The sequence below is a fragment of the Amblyraja radiata genome, chromosome 18 (assembly GCF_010909765.2).
Source record: "Amblyraja radiata isolate CabotCenter1 chromosome 18, sAmbRad1.1.pri, whole genome shotgun sequence".
Taxonomy (NCBI): Eukaryota; Metazoa; Chordata; class Chondrichthyes; order Rajiformes; family Rajidae; genus Amblyraja; species Amblyraja radiata.
The window spans coordinates 34402253-34429474 of NC_045973.1; the positions used below are offsets into that span (position 1 = coordinate 34402253).

The following is a 27222-nucleotide window of genomic DNA, read 5'->3' on the forward strand; positions in this document are numbered from 1 at the left end:
TTACTTTTCCATTACAGGCAAAATAATAAATATACAAGTACTTACCTAGCTTCTCCAGGCTAGGTAAGTGGGAGGAACAAACTCATCACATAGAACAAGAATTTGAAACAAATGTTTATTCATTCAAAGAGCCACTAACCTCTATGCATCTACTGTATATGCTCCAAATAATACATGTGGTGTGCATAAAATGCATGAAATGAGGGAATGAATGACATTTAAAAAAAACAAAATGACGTGTAAAATAGTAATAGATGCAAGATTTTAATGACACCATGATGAATGGAAATGTAACAAATATGTGATCATTTGACATATGAGCTCCATGTAATTTCAATTTGCCAGCGGGAAGGCAAACAATGCTGCCCTGTGTCACAGCTTTTACAACCAACACAATACAACGCTGGAATGTGGGCTCACACCCATAATAGTGCACATAATGTGTTCCCTGCACGGTGTGAATGATTAGTTTCCCTTTTCCATTTTAAAGTTGGGGTTCAAATTCTTATTTCCATTCGGTTCAATCTCGTGCCCTTGCTAAACTGTGCTTTGCTGACCATATTTCCGTGTTAATTGTCATGGGGTATTTTAGGAAAACTCAGTGAATTATTAATGTGTAATTGCAGAACTAGGGAAACAAGTGGATTTATAGAGAGCTACTTCATTAACAAGCCTCTGTGACCACACTCAGAGGCTGCACACTTGACACGTGTTATTGGCTTTATTAAGGGTAGGGGGACTGGATTGAAAACTTACTCTGAATGACAGTGACTAACCAACTATCTTACAGTCTTCAACAAGAGATTACTCAACATTATAGGTTTAAGAGGCCCAGCTTTTTCAAAGCTGCTTCACGATCCTTCTCTGCAGCTGACGGTGGAGAGGTCGACTTCTGAGCCTTTTCCGTTGCAAGCGGTTGGGTGGAGACGGCATTGTTGCCGCGGGACGCGTCTCCAGTCAGCTTCCACAGTCCCAGTCTCTGCAGGGCATCCTGTCTTGATGCCCTCTGTTCAGGGGTTGCAAGTAATCGGAGGGAGTCGGAATGCGCCGCCAAACCCTCCAGCTGACTGCTCGGCTGCTTCTGGGCAGACCCACTCAGGCGAGCTAGAACCTGAGCACGGAGCTCCTGCACACTCACCCCCGACCTCAAGATGGTGTCAAACTTTTTCGCATGGGCCGGCAGCAAAGTGAGGGACCTGGGTGAGCCTTGTTCATCAGGCTCGGACACCCTGGATTGACCTGGGGCACCGGACTCTAACCCCATTGCGTCTTCAGATCCGTGGTATTTCAGTTTCTTCACCTGCTTCTTGTCTCCTTTGGTTGACGCCTTTTGTTTTGGAGTTGGGCCAAGCCCAGGAATGGAAGCCAGGCCTCTGACGTTGACCATTTCAGCAGCTGGACTGCTGGCAACTGGCTCTACATTTCCAATCACCCCAACAATATCACAGGGTCTCGACTCATCTGAAAGGATTGCAAAATAGAAAAAGTCAGAACAGTATCGAAACAGCCCAGCATGTAAACTTGGCTCGGACAAAACTCTGAACATTAATAGCCCATTATTTGTTATTTGCACTTTATCAGTTTATTTATTCATGTGTGTATTTACCTATATAATGGTATATGGACATACTGATCTGTTTTGTAGTCAATGCATTCAATGTTCTGTTGTGCTGAAGCAAAGCAAGAATTTCATTGTCCTGTCAGGGACACATGACGATAAACTCTCTTGACTTGACTTGACTTGATATGCATATGCGGTTAATGAAGGATTTTGGAGATTATAATGTCAGGGTTGGGAATGCATAAACATGTTTTTGATATTAGGTGCTAAAGTTGAGCTCAAATATCTTACCCCACATCATTTTCTCCCATTCAATTATTATTTTTCATCTAATTAAAAGTGGACTGAAACTTGGCACATCGATACAACTTAACTCTCACATGTTTGTACAGGTGCCAGAGAAATGAAAATCCTGTTTCCTGTGAGATGGAAATTGCATAAGCGTTTTTCGGACTGATTATTAGTGATGGTACAAGGCAGATAACTGGGGGATTGGGGCAGATTAAAATGGGTGGAAGTGTCCTGGCAATTATCATCAGCAAAAGAGACAAACCAAAGAATATGAGGAATGGAAGGAGTGTGTCACTTGAGCATGCTTTACAAAATAACTAAATTCATGGCATATCCATTGCTTTGTGTATTTTCCCATTTAAATATTTATCATTCCCTTAGTGTTCACAAAGGTACTGATCTCGCCCTTACATAAATGTGAGTATTAGAGTATTGTGTTCAGTTCTGGGCACCATGTTATAGGAAAGTTGTTGTCAAGCTGGAAAGGGTGCAGAGAAGGTTTATGAGGATGTTGCCAGGACATGAAGGTCTGAAATATAGTGAGAGGTTGAGCAGGCTGGGACCCTATTCCTTTGTGCGCAGGAGGATGTGAGGTGACCTTTATAGAGGTGTACAAAATCATGAGAGCAATAGATCAGATAAATCTTGCCCACAGTAGGAGAGTTGAGAACCAGAGGACATAGGTTTGAGGAGAGGGGGAAAAGATTTAATAGGATGGTGGGTACATACATAGTGTGGTGGGTGTATGGAGCGAGCTGCTGGAGGAGGTATTTGAGCCAGGTACTATTGCAACGTTTAAGAAACATTTAGACAGGTACTTGGATAGGATAGTTTGAGAGGGATATGGGCCAAATGCAGGCAGTGGGACTAGTGTAGATGGGACATGTTGGTCGATGCGGGCAAGTTGGGGTGAAGGGCCTGTTTTCATGTTGTATGACTCTATGAACTGAACCTCCATGGTTCTCTGAGATTGACAATACCAAAGTCTTAAGATTTACACCGGTCACCCGGAGAAATGTCTCTTATCCTCAGGTCTAAACGATCCACCTCTCACTCTGTGACTGTGTTCTCCTATTTTGATAAGGAACTGCATCTTGGTATCTACCCTTTCAAATCTTCTCAGGATACTAACTGTGTTTGAGTCCTAGAAGCAGGGCATTTGATGAAGGGAAATGAGAACAAGGCAAAGTGATCTTACTTGCAAGAGGCTGAAATTTATATACCAATGGATCACACTGGCACAATTATTTATTTAGAAAATATCAGAATGAAAACATTGGGAGGCATTTGGAGATGGAAAGCTCCAAAATGGCTGTAGATGGAGCAGAGACCCTCTTATTAACAAACATGACCATAAACATACTGATATAATGTGACAAGAACTTACTGGGTCTTGCTTTCTCTTTTGTTGGTCGAGTGCTGCACACCATTCCTAAAAACTCATAAAACCCATCACTTATGATGCCATCTCCCTCTTTGTCATCGTCCTCCAGATCCACCTCTAAAGCATCAATCGTTTCAATCAAAAACCCGAGGCATTCTTTCTCTTCCTGGGACAAGTGGCTTAAGAACTCATCCTCCTACAAACAAAGCAGAAACATTTACACAAACCCAGTAAATATCCAGTTTAGTTTAGTTTAGTTTAGAGATACAATGCAGAAACAGGCCCTTTGGCCCATCGAGTCCGCGTCGTCCAGTGATCTCCGTTTCACAAGCACATGCTACACACTGGAGATAATTTACAATTTTTACCGAAGCTAATTAACCTGCATGTTTTTGGAGTGTGGGAGGAAACCGGAGCACCCGGTGAAAACCCATGTGATTACAGGAAGAATGTGCAAACTCCGTACAGACAGCATCTGTAGCCAGGATCAAACCCAGGATTCTGGCGCTGAAAGGCAGCAACTCGACTGCTGTGTAACTGTTGCTTCAGCAGTTCTCTTTAGGACCCAATTTAATAAGTTGTGTTATATAAGTTTTTTTCCCTTTACAATTGCTCTTTCTCAAAATGTCTCTGGCCAACTGGCACATTCATGAAGAACCACCAACCGTATCCTCCCCGATTATATCCCCTTTGTACATTTGGCATGACTACAGCCTATGCTTTCAGCCTCTCTGTATCTGATTTCTCTCACTCCATGATCAACACATGCACAACCAAATTTACTGCAGCCAAGTCTGCATCTTTTAGCTTTACTAGCATCTGTGGCTCATCACCTGTAAGATGTAAGATGCACTTCGAAAAACTTACCACTAAAGCTTAGGTTGACCGTTTAGTCCAGTTGTGTGGGAGTGTTGCACTGTTACAGAGGCTGTTTCATGGCTAAATCATTAGACTGTGACCCTGTTGCCACTCTCAGTTACCCATCAAAGAAAAGCAGTTATTCCTGTTGTCTTGACCAATATCTATCCGCCAACAATTGTGACTAAAGTGAGTGAAGCGGATTACATTGCATGGAATTAGGGAGTGCTTGCTATCCTCCTGTCACCGGTTTCATTAGAACAATGATTATGCTTCCACTAAGCATTTGGTTGGCTGTAAAGTGCTTTAAGAACACCGTAACCAAAATGAAAACAAAAGGTTTATTTCTAACATCCTTTGCCTCTCACTTCTTCATCCAAACCATTACAACATCTGCCATATCAACTCACACTGTCACTCCCCTGCTCTCCAACAAGGCATACAAATATGTAATTTATTTCTACATTGATTAACTTAAAAATCACTTGATATTTCTCCCCTATCACCCACATATAGTCAAGAGTGTTTTATTGTCATGTCCTAGAAGACAGAACAATTAAATTCTTGCAGCAGCACAATAGAATATCTAACCATACTCCGTGCACATATATACATATATAACATACTTTCTCATTTATAATATAGTTTACACAGACATATACACATATACACACATACATACACATAAAAAACAATAATAGCGCAAAAAGATAAAACCAATGCCCCCAAGTCTATGTGTAGGAAAGAACTGCAGATGCTGGTTTAAATCGAAGGTGAACACAAAATGATGAAGTAACTCAGTGGGACAGGCAGCATCCCTGGAGAGAAGGAATGCGTGACCGTTAAGGGTCTCGACCGGAAACGTCACCCATTCTTTTTCTCCAGAGATGCTGCCTTTCTGCTGAGTTACTCCAGCATTTTGTGTTTGCCCATCCAAGTCTATGTAGTTCAGGGCTTATTTGGAGGTTTTAGTGTTTAATAGCCTGATGATTGTAGGGAAGAAGCTGTTCCTGAACCTGGACATTACAGATTTCAGGCTCCTCTACTTTCTTCCCGATGGCAGGGGTGAAATTAGAGTGTGGCCAGGGTGGTGTGGGTCTCTGGTGATGCTGGCTGCTTTTTGAGGCAGCAACAACAGTGAATCCCTTCATTAGTGGGGAGATCAGAACCCGTGATGGACTGGGCAGTATTCACCAGTGTTCAATAGATGTTCCTGTTGTACTTTCAAATGCTTTGAAGAAAAGGTGAACAAAATCTTTTACATGATTTTCTTTGTAACAGGCAACCTTCCTTAGTTTATACTTATTATGCTTGTCTGTGCTCTCATCAAATGATATAATAAAAACCATTTAAACTATTAAGCTTTTTATCCCCAGGGGCACTGTTGATTGTTCAATTTAAGACTTTTGCAAACAAGCTCAAAAATTAAGATATTAATTTTCTCCAGGGGGAAATCTTTGGAGCACAAGGTGTGACAGGTTGTGTATCCTGAGTGACAAGGGCACTGACCCAGAAAAACGCTTGCTGAAGCTGAACTGTTTCTGACTGCCTCACAACCAAGGTCAGGAGAAGATGCTGCAGGATGCATTGAAATGCAAAGCAATTTGTATAAACTATCTATGGGGGAAGAATACACCTTGTAAATGTAGATGTAAATGTACCAGATGAGGACACAAGGGAATGAAGATGCTGGTTTTAGCAAAAAATGACACAAAGTGCTGGAGCAACTCTGTGGATCAGGCATAGCGGAGGAGAATTTCTTCAAAGTAGGCATAATTTGAGAAGATTCTGCAGTGGAGCAGTAAAATGTAGGCACAAGGAACTGCAGATGCTGCAGAAGTGTCCCAACCCTAAACGTTGCCAATCCATGTTCTCCAGAGATGCTACCTGACTGCAGCTGCTGCAGCACTTTAAATCCAGATGTTGAGGAACCATGAAACCTGGAACTCTGTAGGAAGGAACTGCAGACGCTGATTAAACCGAAGATAGACACAAAATGCTGGAGTAAATCAGTGGGACGAGCAGCATCTCTGGAGAGAAGGAATGGGTGACGTTTCATGTCCTTCAGACTGAAGAAGGGTCTCGACCCCAAACGTCACCCATTCCTTCCCTTCAGAGATGCTGCCTGTCCCGCTGTGTTACTCTAGCATTTTGTGTAGACCTGGAACTCTATTTACTCACTTCAGACCATGAACAGCGCAAACATATTGTTGTGTATTTGTTGCTTGGAACGGGCTTTAAATATTACTCGGACACAGGAGTTAACTAACAAGCTTGTTTATTCTGAACGCCACCTTGAGTCTCTCTTGCGCATGTGTACCATTGCGCAAGACATCAAATATGTTAATATTTTCTCATACATCACACTCCTCCTCCTTTAACTGGGAGGCAGGTAACACCATTTCTATTTCATACACCGCACTCCTCCCCTTTCAACTTGGTGGCAGGTAACTCAATTTCACCTTCAAGATATACGCTCTTTACCTAAAATATAATTGATTAATACACGGTTGCAAAATTGTATTACTAAAGTCATCTTACAATACATCCTCATAACTGTAATAATCATATCTAAACTTAGCACTTATAATTTTTTCATTCCACCCATCTTCCATAAACCAAATACATTACCCATTGCTTTATGTGTTATCATTTTCCGTTCTCTATTGTGTAAATTGCGAACTCTTTCTAATCACTCTAGCTCTGCCTGCATCTCTGCCTCTTCCCTTTTTAAATTTTCCAATCTTAGTTTGAAGATTTTGCTTTGTTTTCCTCTGTTTCTGTTCATTATTTGTAGGTGGCATCTGACACATGGCTGCAGGTTTTTGTTTTGTTAGCAGCTTCCTCTGTCGCTCAATTTCCTCGTGCTGCGTATTTGTCCGCTCTTGTTCTTTAATAAGATTCTGCAATGCATAACCATTTGTCCATTGCTCAGTGAAGGAGGCTCCATGCCGGACTGTAATGAAGTGTCCTAGTCACAATCGGTCCTGCATACTTATGTCTCGACCGACAAGCCTCTCTCTCTTGTTTAGACTTTTCTATTAGCAGCTTTTTACTCATTGTCACACATTTATTTAACTGTTCTTTGTATCGTTTAAGCATTTTCTGTTGTTCATCTATTTGTCTTCTAAAGTCACATCTCTGGTTCTTCATCAAGAAGTAGGATCTATATTGTCTTTGCCATACAACAGTGGCTTTGATTTGTGGTCTGTATAGTTTTCTTCCTTTATAATAATAATAATAATAATGTCTTTATTTATATAGCACATTTTTAGTCAACTTGCATTGACCCCAAAGTGCTTCACACAATTACTTCCATACAGACAGGCAAAGGTGGGTGAAGTGTCTTGCCCAAGGACACACACAGGCAAAGGTGGGTGAAGTGTCTTGCCCAAGGACACAACGACAGTATGCACTCCAAGCGGGATTCGAACCAGCTACCTTCCGGTTGCCAGCCGAACACATAGCCTATTGTGCCATCTGTCGTCCTTTATAAGCAAGGTAGTGCTACTGCACTACAATTGCTGTATATTTCAGTTTGAGGAATTCTTTCCTATACCAACTCATACTGACTGAACTTTTACAGCAGCCCTCTTTTGCTTAACCCATTGCCCAACCACCATGCCCTTGTAGGCAGCCTGAATGGTAATGGTTGCATTCATCATTGCCTGATATTGCACCAACCCTATTTTGCATGCTTTGTACCATCTCTGGATCGAAATGTCTGCTTGTCGCATAGCTCTGTAGCATACCCTTGATCGGTTCCCATGGAATGAAGCTTGCAAAGTGACTATTGCCGCCTTTTAAATCAAGACATTTTTTCTTGTCATGCACATCATTAAGAATGACTTAATATGGCGTGCTGCCTTGATTTTCTCAACCAATTCTCTGGCTTTGACTCCACGGTAGTAGGCCTGAATACAAACCACTGCTTTTCTCAAACTATTATAATGTTTCACGTGGACATCTCTTATCTGGCAAGCCCTGTATCGTTGCTGTACAGCAGTGGCGAACCAGCGTAGTTTCTTGAAATACTGGTGCTGTTTATGCATTTAATAATAAGTCTGTATGACCGTGGCAGATTTGTGCATGCACTGCAATTGCTTCCAAACAACCATTCCTCGGTAGGCAGCCTGAAGCAGCACAACGCTGCTGCGTACCTTCACGTAAGTTCTGCGATCAGTTTTCATTTGAAGGTGTGCCCTATAATGGGTTTGTACTATTTAGCTGCCAATCTCATTGCCCTGTGTGGACGGTATACACTGTGCATTCTAAATGCTGCTTGTATTGCCGTTGCTGCCTTCTGTTTGTCCCGGACCTCTCTCCATACCTTCATACCCCTGAATGCAGCTTGAATAGCTAGGGTTGCCCTCTGGATGGCAATGTACCTTTGCATTTGACTTTTGTCACTTTGCATTTGACTTCTATCCCTTTGCCTTTGACTTCTGTCCCTTTGCATTTGACTTCTGTCCAGTACCTGTGCCCTGTACTGCTGTTGGTAAGCTCTAACAGCATCACACTGGCTTTTGGTGTGACCCATTCCCAAGTACCTGAAACACCTACTATCTCTGACTTTACACATCGCCGGCTCATGGCTGCCTCCACATCTCCAGCACTTCTTGGAGTTGTGAATCTTGTCTCTGGATGCCCTTGAAGGACTCCATGCCTCCTTTAGTTCAGGCTCCTTGTCTCTGGATGCCGTAGGAGGTTTTTCTGCGAGAATTGAGCCATTAATGCCTCCTTACATTCCTCGTACGTTTTACTCGCAGGCTTTGCTGGCTGCAGAAATGCACGTAAGGTGTGATAACCCTTGATTCCTAAGCATACAACAAACCAATCTCTCTTCTTCTCCTCCGCAGTGATATCATTGAAAATGAACCAAGCCTCCAAGACTTCTGCCCATTTCTCAAAATTATACCCCAAATCTAACTGGGGCACATTTCTTACAACTAAAGTTGCCATGCTACCCTGTTGCTATTCAGGTGCACTATGTTCTGTTCTCTCACTGTTTTCTCTGCACTGGACTTAATCCTTTTACACCCTAAGAAGTTATCCAGCCCAGACTATTACTAATTCTTATAATAATAGATTTATACTAATAAACCAACATATCATGTTAATAGCAAACTAGAACATTTTAAACCATATACCTGCTATGCGCACAGATTTACTCAAGTCATTGATACAGTGAGCAATACATTAATTCGTCCAGTCCAGCTTTTACTGCGAGGAATTCACCGGTCCGACTTGACTGTGTCTGGACTCCAGTGCCTCAGCGACCTCTCGGGCTGTCCTTACTGTTGCTGTCTTTTGCTGCCTTCTGCTGCTTTGTTGGCTTGCTTGCTTGCTGGCTTCACGGCTGGCCTGGCTGTTGCTGGCTTTTGCTGTTCTTCTCACGGCCAGGCCCGCCCTTCTCGCGGCCCGGGCTTTCTCTACTCACGGCCGTCTCTCGAGGCCGGCTGGAGACTCGGCTGTCGTCGGTGGCGGTTGCCGGGCCTGTCTGTGGGCTGCACGGTACTGGAACTCAGTATTTTGTTGGTTCACATGCTTGATCAATGGTGTTTTATCATTAATGTTTTATTATTATTAATGTTTAGTGTTTTCTGAGTCATTTGTAACTGTCACTGTATGTCATGTTGTTACTTGTGGGCGGAGCACCAAAGTAAATTCCTAGTATGTGATACTTGGCCAATAAACTAAAGGGCCGGTCCCACCAGCATGCGGCCTGCATGCGGCAAGCACGACCAAACCAGAAGCGGGGGCTGCGCGGAGATCGAGTGAGTGACGTGAAGTTCGAGCGAAGTCCGCGGGAAGTTCGCGCGTGACGTATGGCATCAAGATGTGCGTACGGCGTCGAGACGCGGCGTATGCCCGTCTAGGCGGTGCGTATGGCGTCGAGGCGGCTGCGGGCCGGCGGGCCGTTGCCGCGCGGAATTTTTGAACACGGTCAGTTTTTCGGAGCCCCGCGTGATGTCAGGACCAGCTCCGCTCTACTCCATATGGCTCCGGCGATCGAAGTGGGACCGGCCCCGCGAGGCCGTACGGCTCAAGCGACCACGTTAGGTCGCGCTTGCTGCATGGAGTTGCATGCTCGTGGGACAGGCCATTTACTTACTTACTTACTTACCTCACCCGACGTTGGTGGTGGTTGCCGGGCCTGTCCATGGGCTGTACGGTACTGGACCTCACCCGACATCAGTGGCGGGTGCTGGGCCTGGCTGTGGGCTGCACGGCCCTGGAAAGCGTTCCAGGTAAGCTGACACCGTCACTGTCCTGCTGGTCAGGCTTCCAGCTTCCAACTGCGCTCTTCGGTGACACTTACTGCCCCGCTTGTTTTCCTTGCGTTCTCGCTTCCCATTCCGACCTATCTTTTCTTTGGCGCCAATTCATAGCATTCGTTGCCAAATCTTTTTGCTTGATGCCATTACAATTTGTGTGCCAAACACTATTCTTTTTTAACTTTTTCTTTTCTCTTGGCAGTACTCGTTCTTCTCATCTTTGTTCTTTAATCCTCGTCGCCAATTGTCGTGTATCTGTTGCTTGGAACGAGCTTTAAATATTACTCCGACACAGGAGTTAACTGACAAGCTTCTTTATTCTGAACGCCACCTTGAGTCTCTCCTGCGCATGCGTACCAATGCGCAAAACATCAAATATGTTAATTCTATCTCATACATCACACATATATTGAACACAGAACAGTAGAGCACAGGAACAGGCCCTTTGGCACTGTGTTCCTGCTGAACATGATGCCAGGTAAACTAATCTCCTCTGTATGTCATCCGTATCCCTCCACTCCCTCTATTCCCTCATTCCTAGTGCACATATATATTATTTTATGGAGTAAAGCAGGTTATTCAATTTTAAAATGATTCAGCACTGGTGGTGGTTTAATTACCAGGATCACATCCCATAAATATTCAGGCCCACAGCACTTCTTGTCAGTGGATCTTGGTGTGGCTCAATATTAGACACCTTACCAGCCTTAAACTCAAAACCTTTTCAATGAAGTTGTAGCGGTTTTCGCTCTTTTCGGACACGTGCCATGAATATTTATTTAAACGAGTGGATATTACGCATCTTTGCAAGGAATTACCGAGATGACTCACTGAGCTTGACATTGTGAAAGACTCCCCCTGTGTTTTATTTTTACTCAGTTGTCACTAGACTCCTGGAGATGCATATATATATAATCTACTTGAGATCAAAATAAAGTTACTCTGACAGGCTGGGAATAAATGGCACACATTTTACTACGAGTTGGCTTCATTTGTTGTCAGTCAGACAATTGCAATTCCATTAAACATCCTAAAGTCCAGCAGACGTATCTAAAAAATATTTGGCTATCCTTCTCTTGTTTTTCGCCTATGGCTATTATTTCCATTTTGACACATTATTGGATCGATACATTTCTTGAGATCGCTGAGGTAAAAAAAAATCCTCTCTGTAAACCTGTCTTGGTCTCCAGGAATCACCATCTTCGAAAGGGCAAGCTTTCCAAGGTATGGTTGTTTACTTCTGAGTAGGAGTCCATGTATCTCAACACAACGGGACTTGCGAAAGTTAACCTGCCTCTTAAAGATCAACATCTCCTTTGGCCTTTATCTCTAATGGAAATAACATTCCACAATATTTCTCATTGGCCTGAGAAAAACAAGAGGTTCACTAAAAGTCTGGTCAGGGTTGGATTTGAAAAAAGGGAGATCGGATAATACTATGGGGTGAGAGATTGTAACCTTCACGTGGTCCACCCTGTTTCGACAAATGCAATCAACCTGGCGTGCACAATCAAATAAGATCAAATACAGGTAGAACAAGTTGTCCTATAACTTTAGGCTGTGCACGCCATACGCAAGAAGAAGATAATACTATACATAAATGCAATCGTCAAACTAAAATACAATAGGTAGAGCAAAGGGGAAGATAATGAGTGCAGTATATAGTTCCAACATTACAGCACGAACGTGCCATAGACAAAGTCCAATGTCAGCAATAGGGTAGGTGAATCTGACTGTGCCTTATCTTATGGAAGAGCCATTCCGAACCTTGGTAACAGAGGGGAAGCAGCTATTCTGGAGCCTGGTAGTGTGCGCGTTCAAGCTTCCTTTAGCCTGGCGAGAGCAGGGAGAAGAAGGAATGACTGGGGTGGGACAAGTCTTTGATGATGTTGACAGACTATCAATAATGAATTGGAGAGACACATTTGAGATAAAATGGTTGTGGGCAATGAGTTGGGGAAATGAGATTGGCAAACCACACTAATGGGAGCTAGAACAGACTCAACCAGTAAAATAAGCTCCCTTGATGGCCTGAGTGGAAAGGAACTGCAGATGCTGGTTTATACCAAATATAGACGCAAAATGCTGGAATAACAGGGCAGGTCAGACAGCATCTCTGGAGAAAAAAGATGGGTGAGGTTTTGGGCGGTGACCCTTCTTCAGAGTGGAGTAAAAGGGTTCCCATCAGAAACGTCACCCATCCTTTTTCTCCAGAGATGCTTCCTGACCCACTGAGTTATTCCAGCACTGTGTGTCAATCCCTTGATGACCTATCCATTCTTTAATTCTACTAAAAACAAATGTATATTTTTAATTCTGATTGCTACACAAGTAAATTCCATCATGGTAGAAGTGATTGATAATACCATGGCATCATTGCTTTATAGAGTAGATGGCGGTGTAATCTGTAATATGAAAAATTATGCCATCTGAAAACATTACCATGGCAACAGCATCCTCTGAAGTCAATCTTTATGAACGTTTATATTGATTTACCTTTGCACTTCCAAGCAGATCATTGCAGTTCACTTTTTAATTAAATTAATAAAACAGAGTTATTAGAGCTGGTCGGGGGGGGGGCAGAGGAACAACTCCAGGACTGTTTGGAGTTTGTAGACTGGGCAATGTTCAGGGACTTAGCAACGGATCTGAACGAATACGCCACAGTCGTTACAGACTTCATAAAGAAAAGTGTTGATGACTGCATCCCAACAAAAACCTTCCAAGTGTTTCCCAATCAGAAGCCTTGGATGAACTTTGAGATCCGCACTCTTCTGAAGACCAGACACCGGGCATTCATGTCTGATGATACAGTGGTCTTCAAGATGTCCTTGGTATGGCCATCAAAAAGACCAAAAGGGACTACTGCTCCAAACTGGAGGGTGAGACAGATGTTCAGCAGCTGTGGCGGGGCCTGAATGCAATCACTTCCTAAAAAGGCGAAATCAGGAGGTAGCTCGAATGTCAGCGTAGCATCACTCCCTGATGAGCTCAATGCATTCTACGCACGCTTTGATAGGGAGTACACTGATGTGCCTTCTCGAGCCCCCATTCGCTGTGATGGTATTTCAGTCACAGTCACAGAGGCCGATGTCAGAAAATCCTTCAGAGGGGTGAACCCTCGAAAAGCGCCTGGACCTGATGGTATACCCGGTCGTGTTCTAAAATCCTGTGTGGACAAACTGGCTGGGGTTTTACGGACATTTTCAACCTCTCACTTCTGAGATCTGAGGTTCCCACCTGCTTTGAAAGGCCATCAATTATACCGGTGCCCAAGAAGAGCAAGGTATCGTACCTCAACCAGTGGCACTAATGTCGGTGGTGATGAAGTGCTTTGAGAGGCTGTTATTCATTGATTACAGCTCGGCATTCAATACAATCATCCCCTCCAAACTCGCAGAACTGGATCTCTGTGCATCCCTCTGCAATTGGATCCTCGACTTCCTCATTCACAGACCCCAGACTGCGTAGCCGGTCATAGTGCGAACTCCATCATCAAGTTCGCTGACGATACCACTGTTGTGGGACGTATCACTGATGGGGACGAGTCAGAGTATAGAAGTGAGATCGACTGACTGACCAAATGGTGCCAGCACATTAACCTGGCCCTCAACACCAGCAAAAACAAGGAACTGATTGTGGACTTTGGAAGGGGTAGGATGGGGACCCACAGTCCCATTTATATCAATGGGTCGTTGGTGGAAAGGGTCAAGAGCTTCAAATTCCTGGGCGTGCACATCTCTGAAGATCTTTCCTGGTCCGAGAACACTGATGCAATTATAAAAAAAGCACATCAGCGCCTCTACTTCCTTAGAAGATTACGGAGGGTCGGTTTGTCAAGGAGGACTTTCTCTAACTTCTACAGGTGCACAGTAGAGAGCATGCTGACCGGTTGCATCGTGGCTTGGTTCGGCAACATGAGCGCCCAGGAGTGGAAAAGACTACAAAAAGTAGTAAACACTGCCCAGTCCATCATCGGCTCTGACCTTCCTTCCATCGAGGGGATCTATCGCAGTCGCTGCCTCAAAAAGGCTGGCAGCATCATCAAGGACCCACACCATCCTGGCCACACACTCATCTCCCCACTACCTTCAGGTAGAAGGTACAGCCTGAAGACTGCAACGACCAGGTTCGGGAATAGCTACTTCCCCACAGCCATCAGGTTATTAAACTCGGCTCGGACAAAACTCTGAACATTAATTGCCCATTATCTGTTTATTGCACTTTATCAGTATATTTATTCATGTGTGTATATATTTATATAATGGTATATGGACACACTGATCTGTTCTGTATTCATGCCTACTATGTTCTGGTGTGCTGAAGCAAAGCAAGAATTCCATTGTCCTATCAGGGACACATGACAATAAACTCTCTTGAACTTGAACTTGAAACACATAAGCAGCAAATATGTTGAGATTAGAATTGCAACAGTAATTGCTCCTTGAGTATACCAATCTACTATATTCTGGACTTTGTAAGATAATGGGCTGAACTGTGGGTATCTTTGTCCAGCCTTCCATAGAAAACCATCAATGACATCCCCAACCATATGTAAAGCTTCATCGAACTGCAATATAATGTAGAATACAGTGACAAGCTGAAGGCTGGTCACTGGTGCATCTGACCAGTTGTACACTACTGGACCCAGCTCAGAGGTGGAACACATACAAGCAGATTTGAGGGTCAGATGCACTTCGCATCTGGTCCCTCAGCTTTATACCATGTTAGTCTGGGATAGGAAAAACAACCCCACTCATCTGAATGGAATTGTCGACCTTAATTAAAAAATGTATGTGCAGGTACAGTATGTGTTTTTTATTTTGGGCGGCACAGTGATGCAGCGGTAGAGTTGCTGCCTGACGATCGGTGCTGTTTGTATGGAATCTGTATGTTCTCCCTGTGACCACGTAGATTTTCTTGGGGTGCTCTGGTTTCCTCCCAAATCCCAAATATGTACAGGTTTGTAGGTTAATTGGCTTTGATAACATTGTAAATTGTCCTTAGTGTGTAGGATAGTGCAAGTGTCTCATAGAGCTGCATCATAACTTCCTGACTCTTGTACTCAACGCCCCAACCAATAGCGTGCCAAACTCCTTCTTTGTCACTCTATCTACTTGTGTTGCCACTTCCAGGGACCAATGGATTTTAACCCCAAGATCCATCTGTGCATCAATATTGCTCCCATGAATGTTGATATGGGCTTGATGACCTGAATGGCCTCCTCCTGTGTCATCATAGGTATGAGATACAAGATATAGAGATGAAGACAAAAGAGATTGCAGATGCTAGAATCTGGAACAAATACACAGAACGTTGGAAGAGCTCAGCCGATCCAGCAGCATCTGTGGAGGTTAAAGGTGTAAGTCAATGTTTCAGGTTGAGACCCTGCACCAGGATTGAGAGGGAAGTGAAAGGATCGCCAGTAAATAGCAGTACGAGGGAGCGATGCACAAGGACAGGGCAGCACGGTGGTGCAGTGGTAGAGTTGCTGCCTTACAGTGCCAGAGACCCGGGTTCGATCCTCAATACGGGTGCTGTCTGTACGGAGTTTGTATGTTCTCCCTGCGACTGCATGGGTTTCCTCCAGGAGCTCCGGTTTCCTCCAACACTCCAAAGACGTACAGGTTTGTAGGTTAATTGGCTTTAGTAAAATTGTCCCTAGTGTAGAATAGGATTAGTGTATGGGGTTCACGGGTGGGCGTGGACTCGGTGGGTGGAAGGGCCTGTTTCTGTGCTGGATCTCTAAACTAAACTAAACTGAACTAGGACTAGTGGGAGATAGGTGGAACCCGAGTAGAAATAATGGGCAGATGCAACCTGCGTGGTGGCACAGTAGCGCAGTGGTAGAGTTGCTGCCTTACAGTGCCAGAAATCCAGGTTTGATCCTGACTACGGGTGCTGTCTGTACATAGTTTGTTTGTTCTCCCCATGACCTGCGCGGGTTCCCTCTGCGATCTTCGGTTTCCTCCCACACTTCAAAGACATCCAGGTTTGTAGGCTAATTGGCTTGGTATCAATGTAAATTGTCCCTAGTGTGCCTCAGGTCAGCTGATCAGCTGCTCCTTGAGGTACCAAGGTCTAAGCGGAAGCTCAGAGGGGATAGAGCCTTTTCTGTTGCTGATCCGGCACTCTGGAACACCTTGCCGCTGCACATCAGACAGGCCCCCTCACTGTCCATCTTCAAAGCCTCCCAAAAAACACATTTTTATTCTTTGGCTTTCGACACTGGCTGAGGCATTGCTCCTGTTCTTAGTGCTTTTAATGTCTTTTAATGTTTAGTGTGTTTTTTATAGTCCTTCGTTTTACGGTTTTTAATCGTGTGTAATAGCTTTTTGTCCATGAGTTCTCATGTACAGCACTTTGTGGCAACTGCAGTTGTTTAAAGTGCTTTATAAATAAAGTTATTATTATTATTATTATTAGTGTGTGTAGGATAGTGTAAGTGTGCTTGGATTGATGGTCGGTGTGGACTCGGTAGGCCAAAGGGCTGGTTTACGCACTTTATCTCGAAACTAAACTAAAGTCTAAAGTGGTGGCTCTGCCTCGGGAACTGAATTCCGAGTCCATGGAACCAGAAAGCTCTGAAGGTGGTTGTTTTCCAATTTGCATTCAGCCTTTCCATGGTTGCAACTGGATTGGAACTGCAGAGTCACAACTGGTAACAAGCGTAAGAGGGAAGCGCTGGCTAACGTAGCTAGCCGTGAAGCAGGCAGGGTGACAACACTACCTCTCATTGCAGGCCTTCGAGTTCTGGCAGTGGGCCACTGGACAATGTTTGGCTGTTTCTAGAACTGTGGGTAGTTCTTATGTATCAGGTCAGAGAGCTATATTTCAATTAGAGTGCCATTTCTGACAGTAACAGATAAGACTGGTATTATTTATTAGACAGTTAAACCTGAGCAGATTTTCAGAACCCCATCATGGAAAGTTCCTCTCAATGTAACACAAAGACTTAGCTCAGACTGTGCGTCTGTCACAAGCCATCAATATTCCAAAGTACTTGCTTTAAAATAATAGACACCGCTTACAATTATTTCATGTATAAATCATATATGGTGTATTAATTGTGTTGGAATTTAAAGATATTTCCACGACTCATAATAGGTTAATGGGAAACGGCTGTGGGGATTACAAGGCAGCTGTTTACCCATAAGATGAGAGTTATTATCAGTGGCTGTAGGCTTGCCTGAAGCCAAATTATCTGCAGTTTTCCCACAAGGATTAATTCTTAGACCATTGGCCTTTTCTATCTGGAAGCAAGTAATTAATGAAAATGGTAGGGAATGATCAACAAGTTTGCGAATACTATGAAGATTTTGCAAGGACTCAGGAAAAGACTACAAGCAGAAGTGGCACAATGGCACAGCTGGTAGAACTACTGCCTCACAGTGTCAGAGACCAGGGATTGATCCTGACCTCAGGTGCTGTCTGTGTGAAGTTTGCACATTTCCCCTGTGACTGTGTAGGTTTCCTATGGGGACTCTGGCTTCCCCCCACATCCCAAAGATGTGCGAGTTAGTGGGTTAATTGGCTTCTGTCAAATTGCCCCAAGTGTATAGGGAGTGCATGAGAACATTTCATAACATGGGACTAGTGTGAATGATTCATGGTCAGTGTGTACTCAATGGGTTGAAGGGCCTGTATGCCTGCTATATCTCTAAAAAAAAAACAGATCTTAAACATGTTTGGAGGGCAGTCTAGACATGAATTCTTCAAACAGTTTTTGACTTTGCACAGTGTTATGTATCTGAGTGGAATCAATTCTAGGAACAGAAATGAAGCTGTGCTGAAAGAGGAAGATCTTGGTATCATAGTTCTGAGCTCTTTAAAGATTCAATAGACCAATAGGTGCAGGAGTAGGCCATTCGGCCCTTCGAGCCAGCACCGCCATTCAATGTGTTCAAGGCTGATCATCCACAATTAGTACCCCTTCCTGTCTTCTCTCCATATCCCTGAACTCCGCTAACCCGAAGAGCTCTATCTAACTCTCTCTTGAAAGCATCCAGAGAACCACCGTCCACCACCCTCTGGGGCAGAGAATCGCACACACTCACAACTCTCTGTGTGAAAGAGTTTTTCCTCATCTCCGTTCTAAATGGCTTACCACTTATTCTTAAACTCTGGCCCATGGACTCCCCCAACATTGGGAACATTTTTCCTGCCTCTAGTGAGTCCAAACCCTTAATAATCTTATACGTTTCAATAAGACAGCCTCTCATCCTTCTAAATTCCAGAGTATACAAGCCCAGCCGCTCCATTCTATCAACATAATACAGTCCCGCCATCCCGGGAATTAACCTTGTGAACCCACGCTGCACTCCCTCAATAGCAAGAATGTCCTTCTTTAAGTTTGGAGACCAAAACTGCACGCAATACTCCAGGTGTGGTCTCACTAGGGCCCTGTACAACTGCAGAAGGACCTTTTTGCTCCTATACTAGACTCCTCTTGTTATGTAGGCCAACATGCCATTCGCTTTCCTCACTGCCTGCTGTACCTGCATGCTTATGTTCAGTGACTGATGAAAAAGGACCCCCAGATCCCGTTGTACTTCGCCTTTTCTGAACTTGACACCATTTAGATAATAATCTGCCTTCCTGTTTTTTGCCACCAGTGGATAACCTCACATTTATCCACATTAAACTGCATCTGCCATGCATTACCCAACCTGCCCATGTCACCCTGTGTCCTCATAGCATCCTCCTCACAGTTCACACTGCCACCCTGCTTTGTGTCATCTGCAAATTTGCGAATGTTACTTTTAATCCCTTCATCCAAATCATTAATATATATTGTAAATAGCTGCGGTCCCAGCACCGAGCCTTGCGGTACCCCACTAGTCACTACCTGCCATTCTGAAAGGGACCCGTTAATTCCAACCCTTTGTTTCCTGTCTGCCAACCACTTCTCAATCCATGTCAACACCTTACCCCCAATACCATGTGCTCTAATTTTGCCCACGAATCTCCTATGTTGGACCTTATCAAATGCTTTCTGAAAGTCCAGGTACACTACATCCACTGGCTCTCACTTGTCCATTATCCTGGTTACATCCTCAAAAGATTCCAGAAGATTAGACATGATCAATACAGAGATGTCTGAACTAATTAGTTCAAATTCCACATTTAATTTTTGGGACTAACCAGGTTTCTCATAAAATTAAATGTTGTATCAGTCATTACTGACCCGGAAACTATCACCTAGTCATGAAAGCCTGATGAAGCATCCGAAAATGGTTAAGGTTAACACCTGAACAAAGGAACTCGGGGTGGGATTCCTGGCCTCCAGCAAGTAGATATGCTGGGTAATTAGTTTCCCCCATTGTTTATCAGACACGTTAACACAATGTAAGTGACATTAAAAAGAGACAACAAGAAATCTATAATTTTGTAAATTAACTTTATATGAAAAGGGTGTAATGAGAGTGATAAGTTTAGTTTAGAAAAACCACGTGGAAACAGGGCCTTCAGCCCACCAAGAATGGATCGACTGGGCCTATATTAAAGAATGGGTCGACTGGGCTCATATTAAAGAATGGATCGACTGGGCCTATATTCACTTGAATTTAGAAGCATGAGAGGGAATCTTATAGTAACATATAAAATTCTTAAGGGATTAGATGGTCTTGATGCAGGAAACAAATTCCAGATGTTGGGGGAGTCCAGAACCAGAGGTCACAGTTTAAGAATAAGCGGTAGGCAATTTAGGACAGAGATGAGGAAAAACGTTTTCACCAAGAGAGTTGTGAATCTGTGGAATTCTCTGCCACAAAGGCAGTGGAGGCCAATTCACTGGATGTGTTCAAGAGAAAGTTAAATATAACTATTAAGGCTAACAGAATCAAGGGATATGGGGAGAAAGTAGGAACGGGGTACTGATTTTGGATGATCAGCCATGCTCATATTGAATGGCGATGCTGGCTCGCAGGGCCGAATGGCCTACTTCTGCACCTATTTTCCTATGTTTTATGAGTCCGTGCCGACCAGCGATCCCCATACACCAGCACTATCCTACACACTCGGGACAATTAACAATTTTACAATTAACCTGCAAACCCGTACGTCTTTGGAATGTGGGAGGAAACCAGAGCAACCGGGAAAAACCCACTCGGTCATGGGGTCGTGAGAATTATGAGAACGTACAAACTCCGTACAAACAGCACCAGACATTATAGTCAGGATCAAACCCGGGTCTCTGGTGTGGGAAGGCAACAACTATACCGCTGCGCCACCATGTTGTTGTGAAGCTTGATGAACTTCTGTTGTATCCATGGATGTTAAAATGAATCCTGGAAGAGATGTCAAAAGCCCTGTTGCAAATATACAAAATACTCGCACATTTAATTTACCTTGCTGTATGTTGCTGCCTCTTCCTCAGTATTAACGCTTCCACTTTCCTGAGCAAGTTTGGGGTCCATGGGTATATCCTTATTCGCTAAATTCTGTAATTGTCAATCCCATCGATAATATTTTAGAAAAATATTTCTTCCAAACCTTGGAGCAAAGAAAAAATAAATAAAAAAATCACAGTTACCAACCTATGATTTTGGTAGTTAATGACGTTAAGGGATTTCACTGCCAAGCAATGAATCATTTTCCATCTTAGTTTAGTTTAGAGACACAGCATTGAAACAGCATAACTAAAGGAGATGGGGAGGAACATCTTGAGTTCGACCGTGGTGCATCTGTGGAATTCATTGCTACAGAAGGCTGTGAAGGCCAAGTCAATGAATATTTTTAAGGTGGAGATTGACAGGTTCTTGATTAGTACGGGTGTTAGGGGTTATGGGGAGAAGGCAGGAGAATGGGGTTGACAGGGAAAGATAGAATGGGCATGATTGAATAGGGGAGTAGAATTAATGGGCCGAATGGCCTAATTCTGCTCCTATAACTTATGAACATGAGGTTCATCGGCCCACCGAGTCCATGCCGACCATCGATCACCCGTTCATACAAGTTCTGGTCCATTGCATTTTCTCATCCATGCCCTACACATTAGGGGCAATTTTCTTTACAGAAGCCAACTAACCAACAAACCGTACATCTTTGGAATGTGGGAGGAAACAAGAGCACCTGAAGGAAACCCACGTAGTCACGGGGTGAACGTGCCAATTCCACACAGACAGTAGCCGAGGTAAGGATCGAACCTGGGTCACTGGCGCGGTGAGGCAGCAGCTCTACCCACTGCACCACTGTAATTCTAACCATCTCAGTTTCAAATGACACAGGCACATGCAAGGGAAAGCTTTCTGCAATTGCACTTTGACATCTTAATCTCATCTTCAGAAGTAAATTCCAGCTCCACGCAAGTATAGCAGCTTAAAGCAGGAATTATTCGGCTCATCATATTTCTGTTCATTCTTTGCTGGAGCAATTCAATACAAATTAAGTGTTGCACCATCACTCACTCCACAGTTCTATATTCTTCAATATATTGAATATTGAGGCAATTTTCTTCTTCGGGGACAAAATGCTATTAAAAATATGCCCAAGCCACCTTGTATGAGTATTCAATTTAGTTTACAAATACCGTGGGGAAACAGGCCCTTCGGCCCACCAAGTAAGTCCGCGCCGACCAGCGATCCACGCATACCAGCAGTATCCTTCACACTAGGGACAATCTACAATTTTACCGAAGCCAATTAACTTACAAACCTGTACATCTTTGGAGTGTGGGATGGAATCGGAGCACCCGGGGAAAACCTATGCGGTCACGGGGAGAATGTACAAAGTCCGTACAGCCAGCACTCGTAGTCAGTATCAATCCCGGGTCTCTGACGCTGTAAGGCAGTTACTCCACCGTGCCACCATGTATTCTGACATTAAATACAAAATATGACCACACATTTCACAAAACAAGCTTGACCCAAGAATAGATCCAAGAAATAAACTTTAAGGTGCATCATGAAAAAGGCAGAATAGGAAGCTGGAGAGATTTCCGGAGGACTATACAGGGCTTGGGGTCTGTACAGCTGAATACATGGTTACTTAAGCAATGAAAAACTGGGAATGTATTGGTGACAGGGTTTGGATGAGAACAAAGATTTCAGGAGCTTGTCACATCTAACAACCTCAACTTGATAAGTACAGTAAGCTTCAACAAATTTCCCATTGTAAAGAAAGCTCTCACTTTGCTTCCTTGTACTTCAAACTACATTGAACACTTACGTGCACATGGGATGGATTATCATCCAATACTGAACGCATACATTTGACATATTTATAATGGGCATTACAGATTTGTCATATAATTTAGATTGAAGTGGTACAGTGATTTTTCACATTTTCCGATCTTCAGACTTTACTTTAGACTTTTGAGATACAGCACAGAAACAGCCCTTCGGCGCACTGAGACCGTGCCGACCAGCACTCATCCCATACACTAGCACTATCCTACACACTAGGTACAATTTACAATTTTACGGAAGCCAATTAACCTACAAACCTGTGCATCCTTTGAACATGGGAGGAAACTGGAGCACTTGGAAAAAAAACCATGCGGTAACAGGGTGAACGTACAAACTCCATACAAAAACAATTTCACTGTGCGGTGCACATGTGACAATAAAGAACCATTGAGTCATTGAAGCTGTTTCTGATCCTCTCACACACTCTTTATATTCATTTCCAACTTACAAAAAAATCTGGGTTACAAACCACTCTCAGGAATGGGAGTCTGTCATGATCTTGGGATTGCCTCAAGAGTCAAGAGAGTCAATAGTGCTTCATTGTGATTTGTACCGAAACGGAACAATGAAATTCTTACTTCCAGCAGCATACAGGTCAATAAATAACATAATAAACCGATGCAAAAAAAGTTCAATAAATATAAACCAATATTAATGCGAAACAAAACAAAAGGCTGAAGCTCTTAGCGCAACCAATACAGTTCGTAGTTTGAGGATCAGTTGGTGTTTGTGGTGTTCAATAGCTGATGGTTTTCTGTAACACTTGAGCAGCACTCAACCTATATCCTTCATTCTCATCCTATGGCGGGCGTTTGTCATCACTAGTCCTGTACTCGCTGGAGAATGAGGTGGGACCTCATTGGAGCATACAAAATAGTGAAAGGCTTAGATAGAGTGGATGTGGAGAGGATGTTTCCACTAGTGGGAGAGTCTAGGACTAGAGGTCACAGCCTCAGAATTAAAGGACGTTCTTTTAGGGAGGAGAAATTTCTTTAGTCAGAGGGTGGTGAATCTGTGGAACTCTTTGCCACAGAAGGCTGTGGAGGCCAAGTCCGTGGATATTTTTAAGGCAAAGATAGATAGATTCTTGATTAGTACAGGTGTCAAGGGTTCTGGGGAGAAGGAAGGAGAATGGGTTTAGGAGGGAGAGATAGATCAGCCATGATTGAATGATAGACTTGATGGGCCAAATGGCCTAATTCTACTCCTATTCCTTATGACCTTATGACATTCTGATTAAGAACATCTTCCAACCACAACGGTAATCTCATCGGTGCCTTAACTAGTTTTCCCGTGGCGATTATCAATATGGACACACTCCATTCACAGACTTGAGAATTGCTCGCTGGCTGCTGCTGATCTTTACCACATCTTTCAGTTAACTGCCCACTGCTGCATTAGGAAGGTCACCCAATCTCCATACTTGACAACCTCAATTATTATCCCTTTAGCACATGGCAGAGGCAGAACAGGCACTTGCATTTAACTGCTTTTCAGATTTCCTCATCACCTTGTGGAGATTCTGTGGCACATCCCTACCAGAAGTTATTTGCTTCTAACCCTGGAGGTTCTCTGTCGCACCTCCTCACAATGAACTGCTCCTCACCAAGCAGTGAAACAAACAAAAAGCTGGAGGAAGCCAGCAGGTCAGGCAGCATCTGTGGAGGGAAATGGATAATCGCCATTTAGGGTCAAACCCTTCCTGCGGTCTGGAAGTGTCTCGATCTGAAACACAAACTATACAATCCCCTTTGCTCTACCTATTGTACTTGAGTTTGGTTTGGATGTACTTATGTATGGTATTATCTGATCTGATTAGATAGCAGGCAAAACAAACTTTTTCACTACATCGTGGTACACGTGACAGTAATTAACTTAAACCTAAACTTTTCCCTCCACAGATGCTGCTGGCCTGCTGCATTCCCCCAGGAGTTTGTGTTTTGCTTCAGATTCCAGTATCTACAGTCTTGTGTGTCATAGTGTCATTCAGCATGGAAACAGGCCCATTGGCCCAACTTGCCTACGCCAACATGCCCCATCCCAGCCGACATGTCGCATCCAGAGTCTCCACTGTTCTTCACCGGACTGTCCGAGTCCTTACGTACTCTTCCTTAAGCATGCTCCCACTTCTTTCCCATATTAAGTCCATCCAGTGGTTCACTGGGTAATACTCCTGCCATGGCAGTTTCAACACAACATCACACAGGGAATCTCAACAATGTTGTTCTTAGAAGATCACATTTGAAGTTCCTGATCTGTCATAAAATTCCAAGCTTTGTCATAACACTGACCACGAAGCCAAGATTATCTACCTCTATCCTTGGGCCATTTGCAATACCTTGACCTCCACTAAAGACCTTCCGTTTAATATTGCCACATACGAACGGGGTGGCACAGTGGTAGAGTTGCTGCCTTACAGCATCAGAGACCCAGGTTCGATCCTGACTACGGGAGCTGTCGGTACGGAATTTGGACGTTCTCCCTGTACCTGCATGGGTGTTCCAGTTTCCTCCCACATGCCAAAGATGTGCAGGTTTGTAAGTTAATTGGCTTCTGTAAATTGTCCCTAATGTGCAGGATACGGGTGATCGCTGGTCAGCGCAGTCTCGGTGGGCCGAAGGACCTGTTTTCATGCTGTATATCTAAACTAAACCAAACTAAACCTCATGGCCTCCTAACGATGTGACAATTAAGTTACATCTTTGCACAACCCAGAGAGGTTCCTGTGACAACGCATCAATCCAAACTGTTAATTTTGTTTTTTCTCTCTCCACAGATGCTACTTGAGCTGCTGGGAATCCACAGCATTTGCTGGTTTTGGTGCTTTTGCATTTTGTTTGTGACATTTTGTTTGTCCAAATATGAGTCTTAGTCTCGAATATACTAAATGACTGATCATTCATTCGTGGTGTGTTGGGGTAATCAGTTCTAAATATTTACAACCCTCTGAATTAATTGGGCGGAATGAACTGTTATTGTGAAGCCGTCAATCCCTCTGTGTTCAAACTCATTCACAATCTGGAAACTGCTCGCCTGTCTGTCTTTTCCTTCCTCAATAGTCTTGCCTTTATTTTCTTGAAACCTAAAATCACCAGCTCTCTGCAATTCTTGTTTTTGCGTCATGGCCTCCCTCAACTGGTCTGAATTTCGATAGCAATGTGTACAATGGGCTTTGCCTTAGACTTCTTATTTGAAGGCACAAACTATAGTCAGGTAGGTGATAACTCTTCCTCTATGATCATTTTCATCACCAGTGCCCCACAAAGCTGTGTGCTAGGTCCCCTACTATACTCCTGAAACACTCATGACTGCAGCCATGAGAAGTCATGGAAATATTTCCAATACAATTTACAAGTTCGCAGACAAAACCACCATAGTGGACAGGACATCAACTATTAACAAGACAGAGTATAGGAAGGAGATTGAGAACCTCGTAACTTGGTGTCAAAACAACAATCTCTCCCTCAATGTCAGGAAGTGAAGCAGTACACACACCCTTGTATTCATTGCTGGTGCTGAAGCAGAGATAGTCGAAAGCTTCAAGTTCTTAGGAATAAATATCACTCTCAATTTGCCCCGGGCCGGACATATCAAAGCAATGGCCAAGAAAGCACACCAACGTCCTAACTTTCTTAGAAGGCTTAGGTTTGGCACGTCCCCAACAACCCTCACCAACTGGTGTGCCGCAAGAAGCATTTTATCAGGATGCATCACAGCTTGTTTTGGGAACAGCTCCATCCAGGACAACAAGAAATTGCAGAGAGTTATAGACGTGGCCTAACTCCAACTACACTTCACGCTACCTTAGCAATGTCACCAGCATAATCAAGAACCATTCTCACCCCGGTCACTCTTCCATCAGGCAAGAGGTACAGAAGTTTGAAAACATATATCTCCAGATTCAGGGACAGTTTCTTCCCAGCTTTTATCAGGCAACAGACTCGTCCTCTCACCAGCTAGAGTGTGGTCCTGATCTCCATCTACCACATTGGAAACCATTGAACTATCTATAATTGAACTTTATCAAACTTTATCTTGCACTAAATGATATAGCCTTTATTCGCTAACTGTACACTGTGGACGGCTTGATTGTAATCATGTATAGTCGATCTATTGACTTGCTAGCACGCAACAAAAAAGCTTTTCACCTCAGTACACATGATAATAATAAACTAAACTAAACCAAACTACTGTAAACTAGATGATATCTACAAAGTTAAATCCCTTTCAGTAAATGCCACTGTTCCGCATCTTAAATAAAACAGGGAAAATAGAGATTACATTCATTTCATTAGCCATTTTCCACGAGCTTGCCAAATATTTTATTTTGTAACAACTGTACGCCGCTCAATATATTAGCCGCTGTCGTGAATTCCCTTAAGAAACTCGTTGTTTACAACGGAAGTGGTATGCATTGTTTATATCCTTCTGAACAAGTGCATACCTGTCTGCTTAGAGTTGTATGTAGGTCGTCCTGCAATTCAATCCTCAGCAAAACTGTTGTTTTCTCATAGCTATGTGACCCGTAAAGTCAGAGTATTGCGTACAAACATATGAAAACAAAGGCGAGAGACTTTTGTTTGAAAGCAAACACCTTCAAGTTCCAGGCAAAATTACATCATCTTCCTTCGCTGTGCGTTTAGCGGGCGCTTAGAGTATTCC

At 43.5% G+C, this 27222-nt stretch overlaps 1 protein-coding gene across 1 annotated transcript; it reads right to left on the bottom strand.

The window, feature by feature from the left end:
• LOC116983373 lies at positions 1-27222 on the bottom strand. The gene is made up of 4 exons (XM_033037100.1): positions 27005-27222; positions 20722-20866; positions 3240-3432; positions 1-1461 (listed from the first exon to the last, which is right to left on the bottom strand). The coding sequence occupies exons 2-4, from the start codon at positions 20788-20790 to the stop codon at positions 815-817; spliced, it is 909 nt and encodes a 302-aa protein (XP_032892991.1). The 5' UTR covers positions 20791-20866; positions 27005-27222; the 3' UTR covers positions 1-814.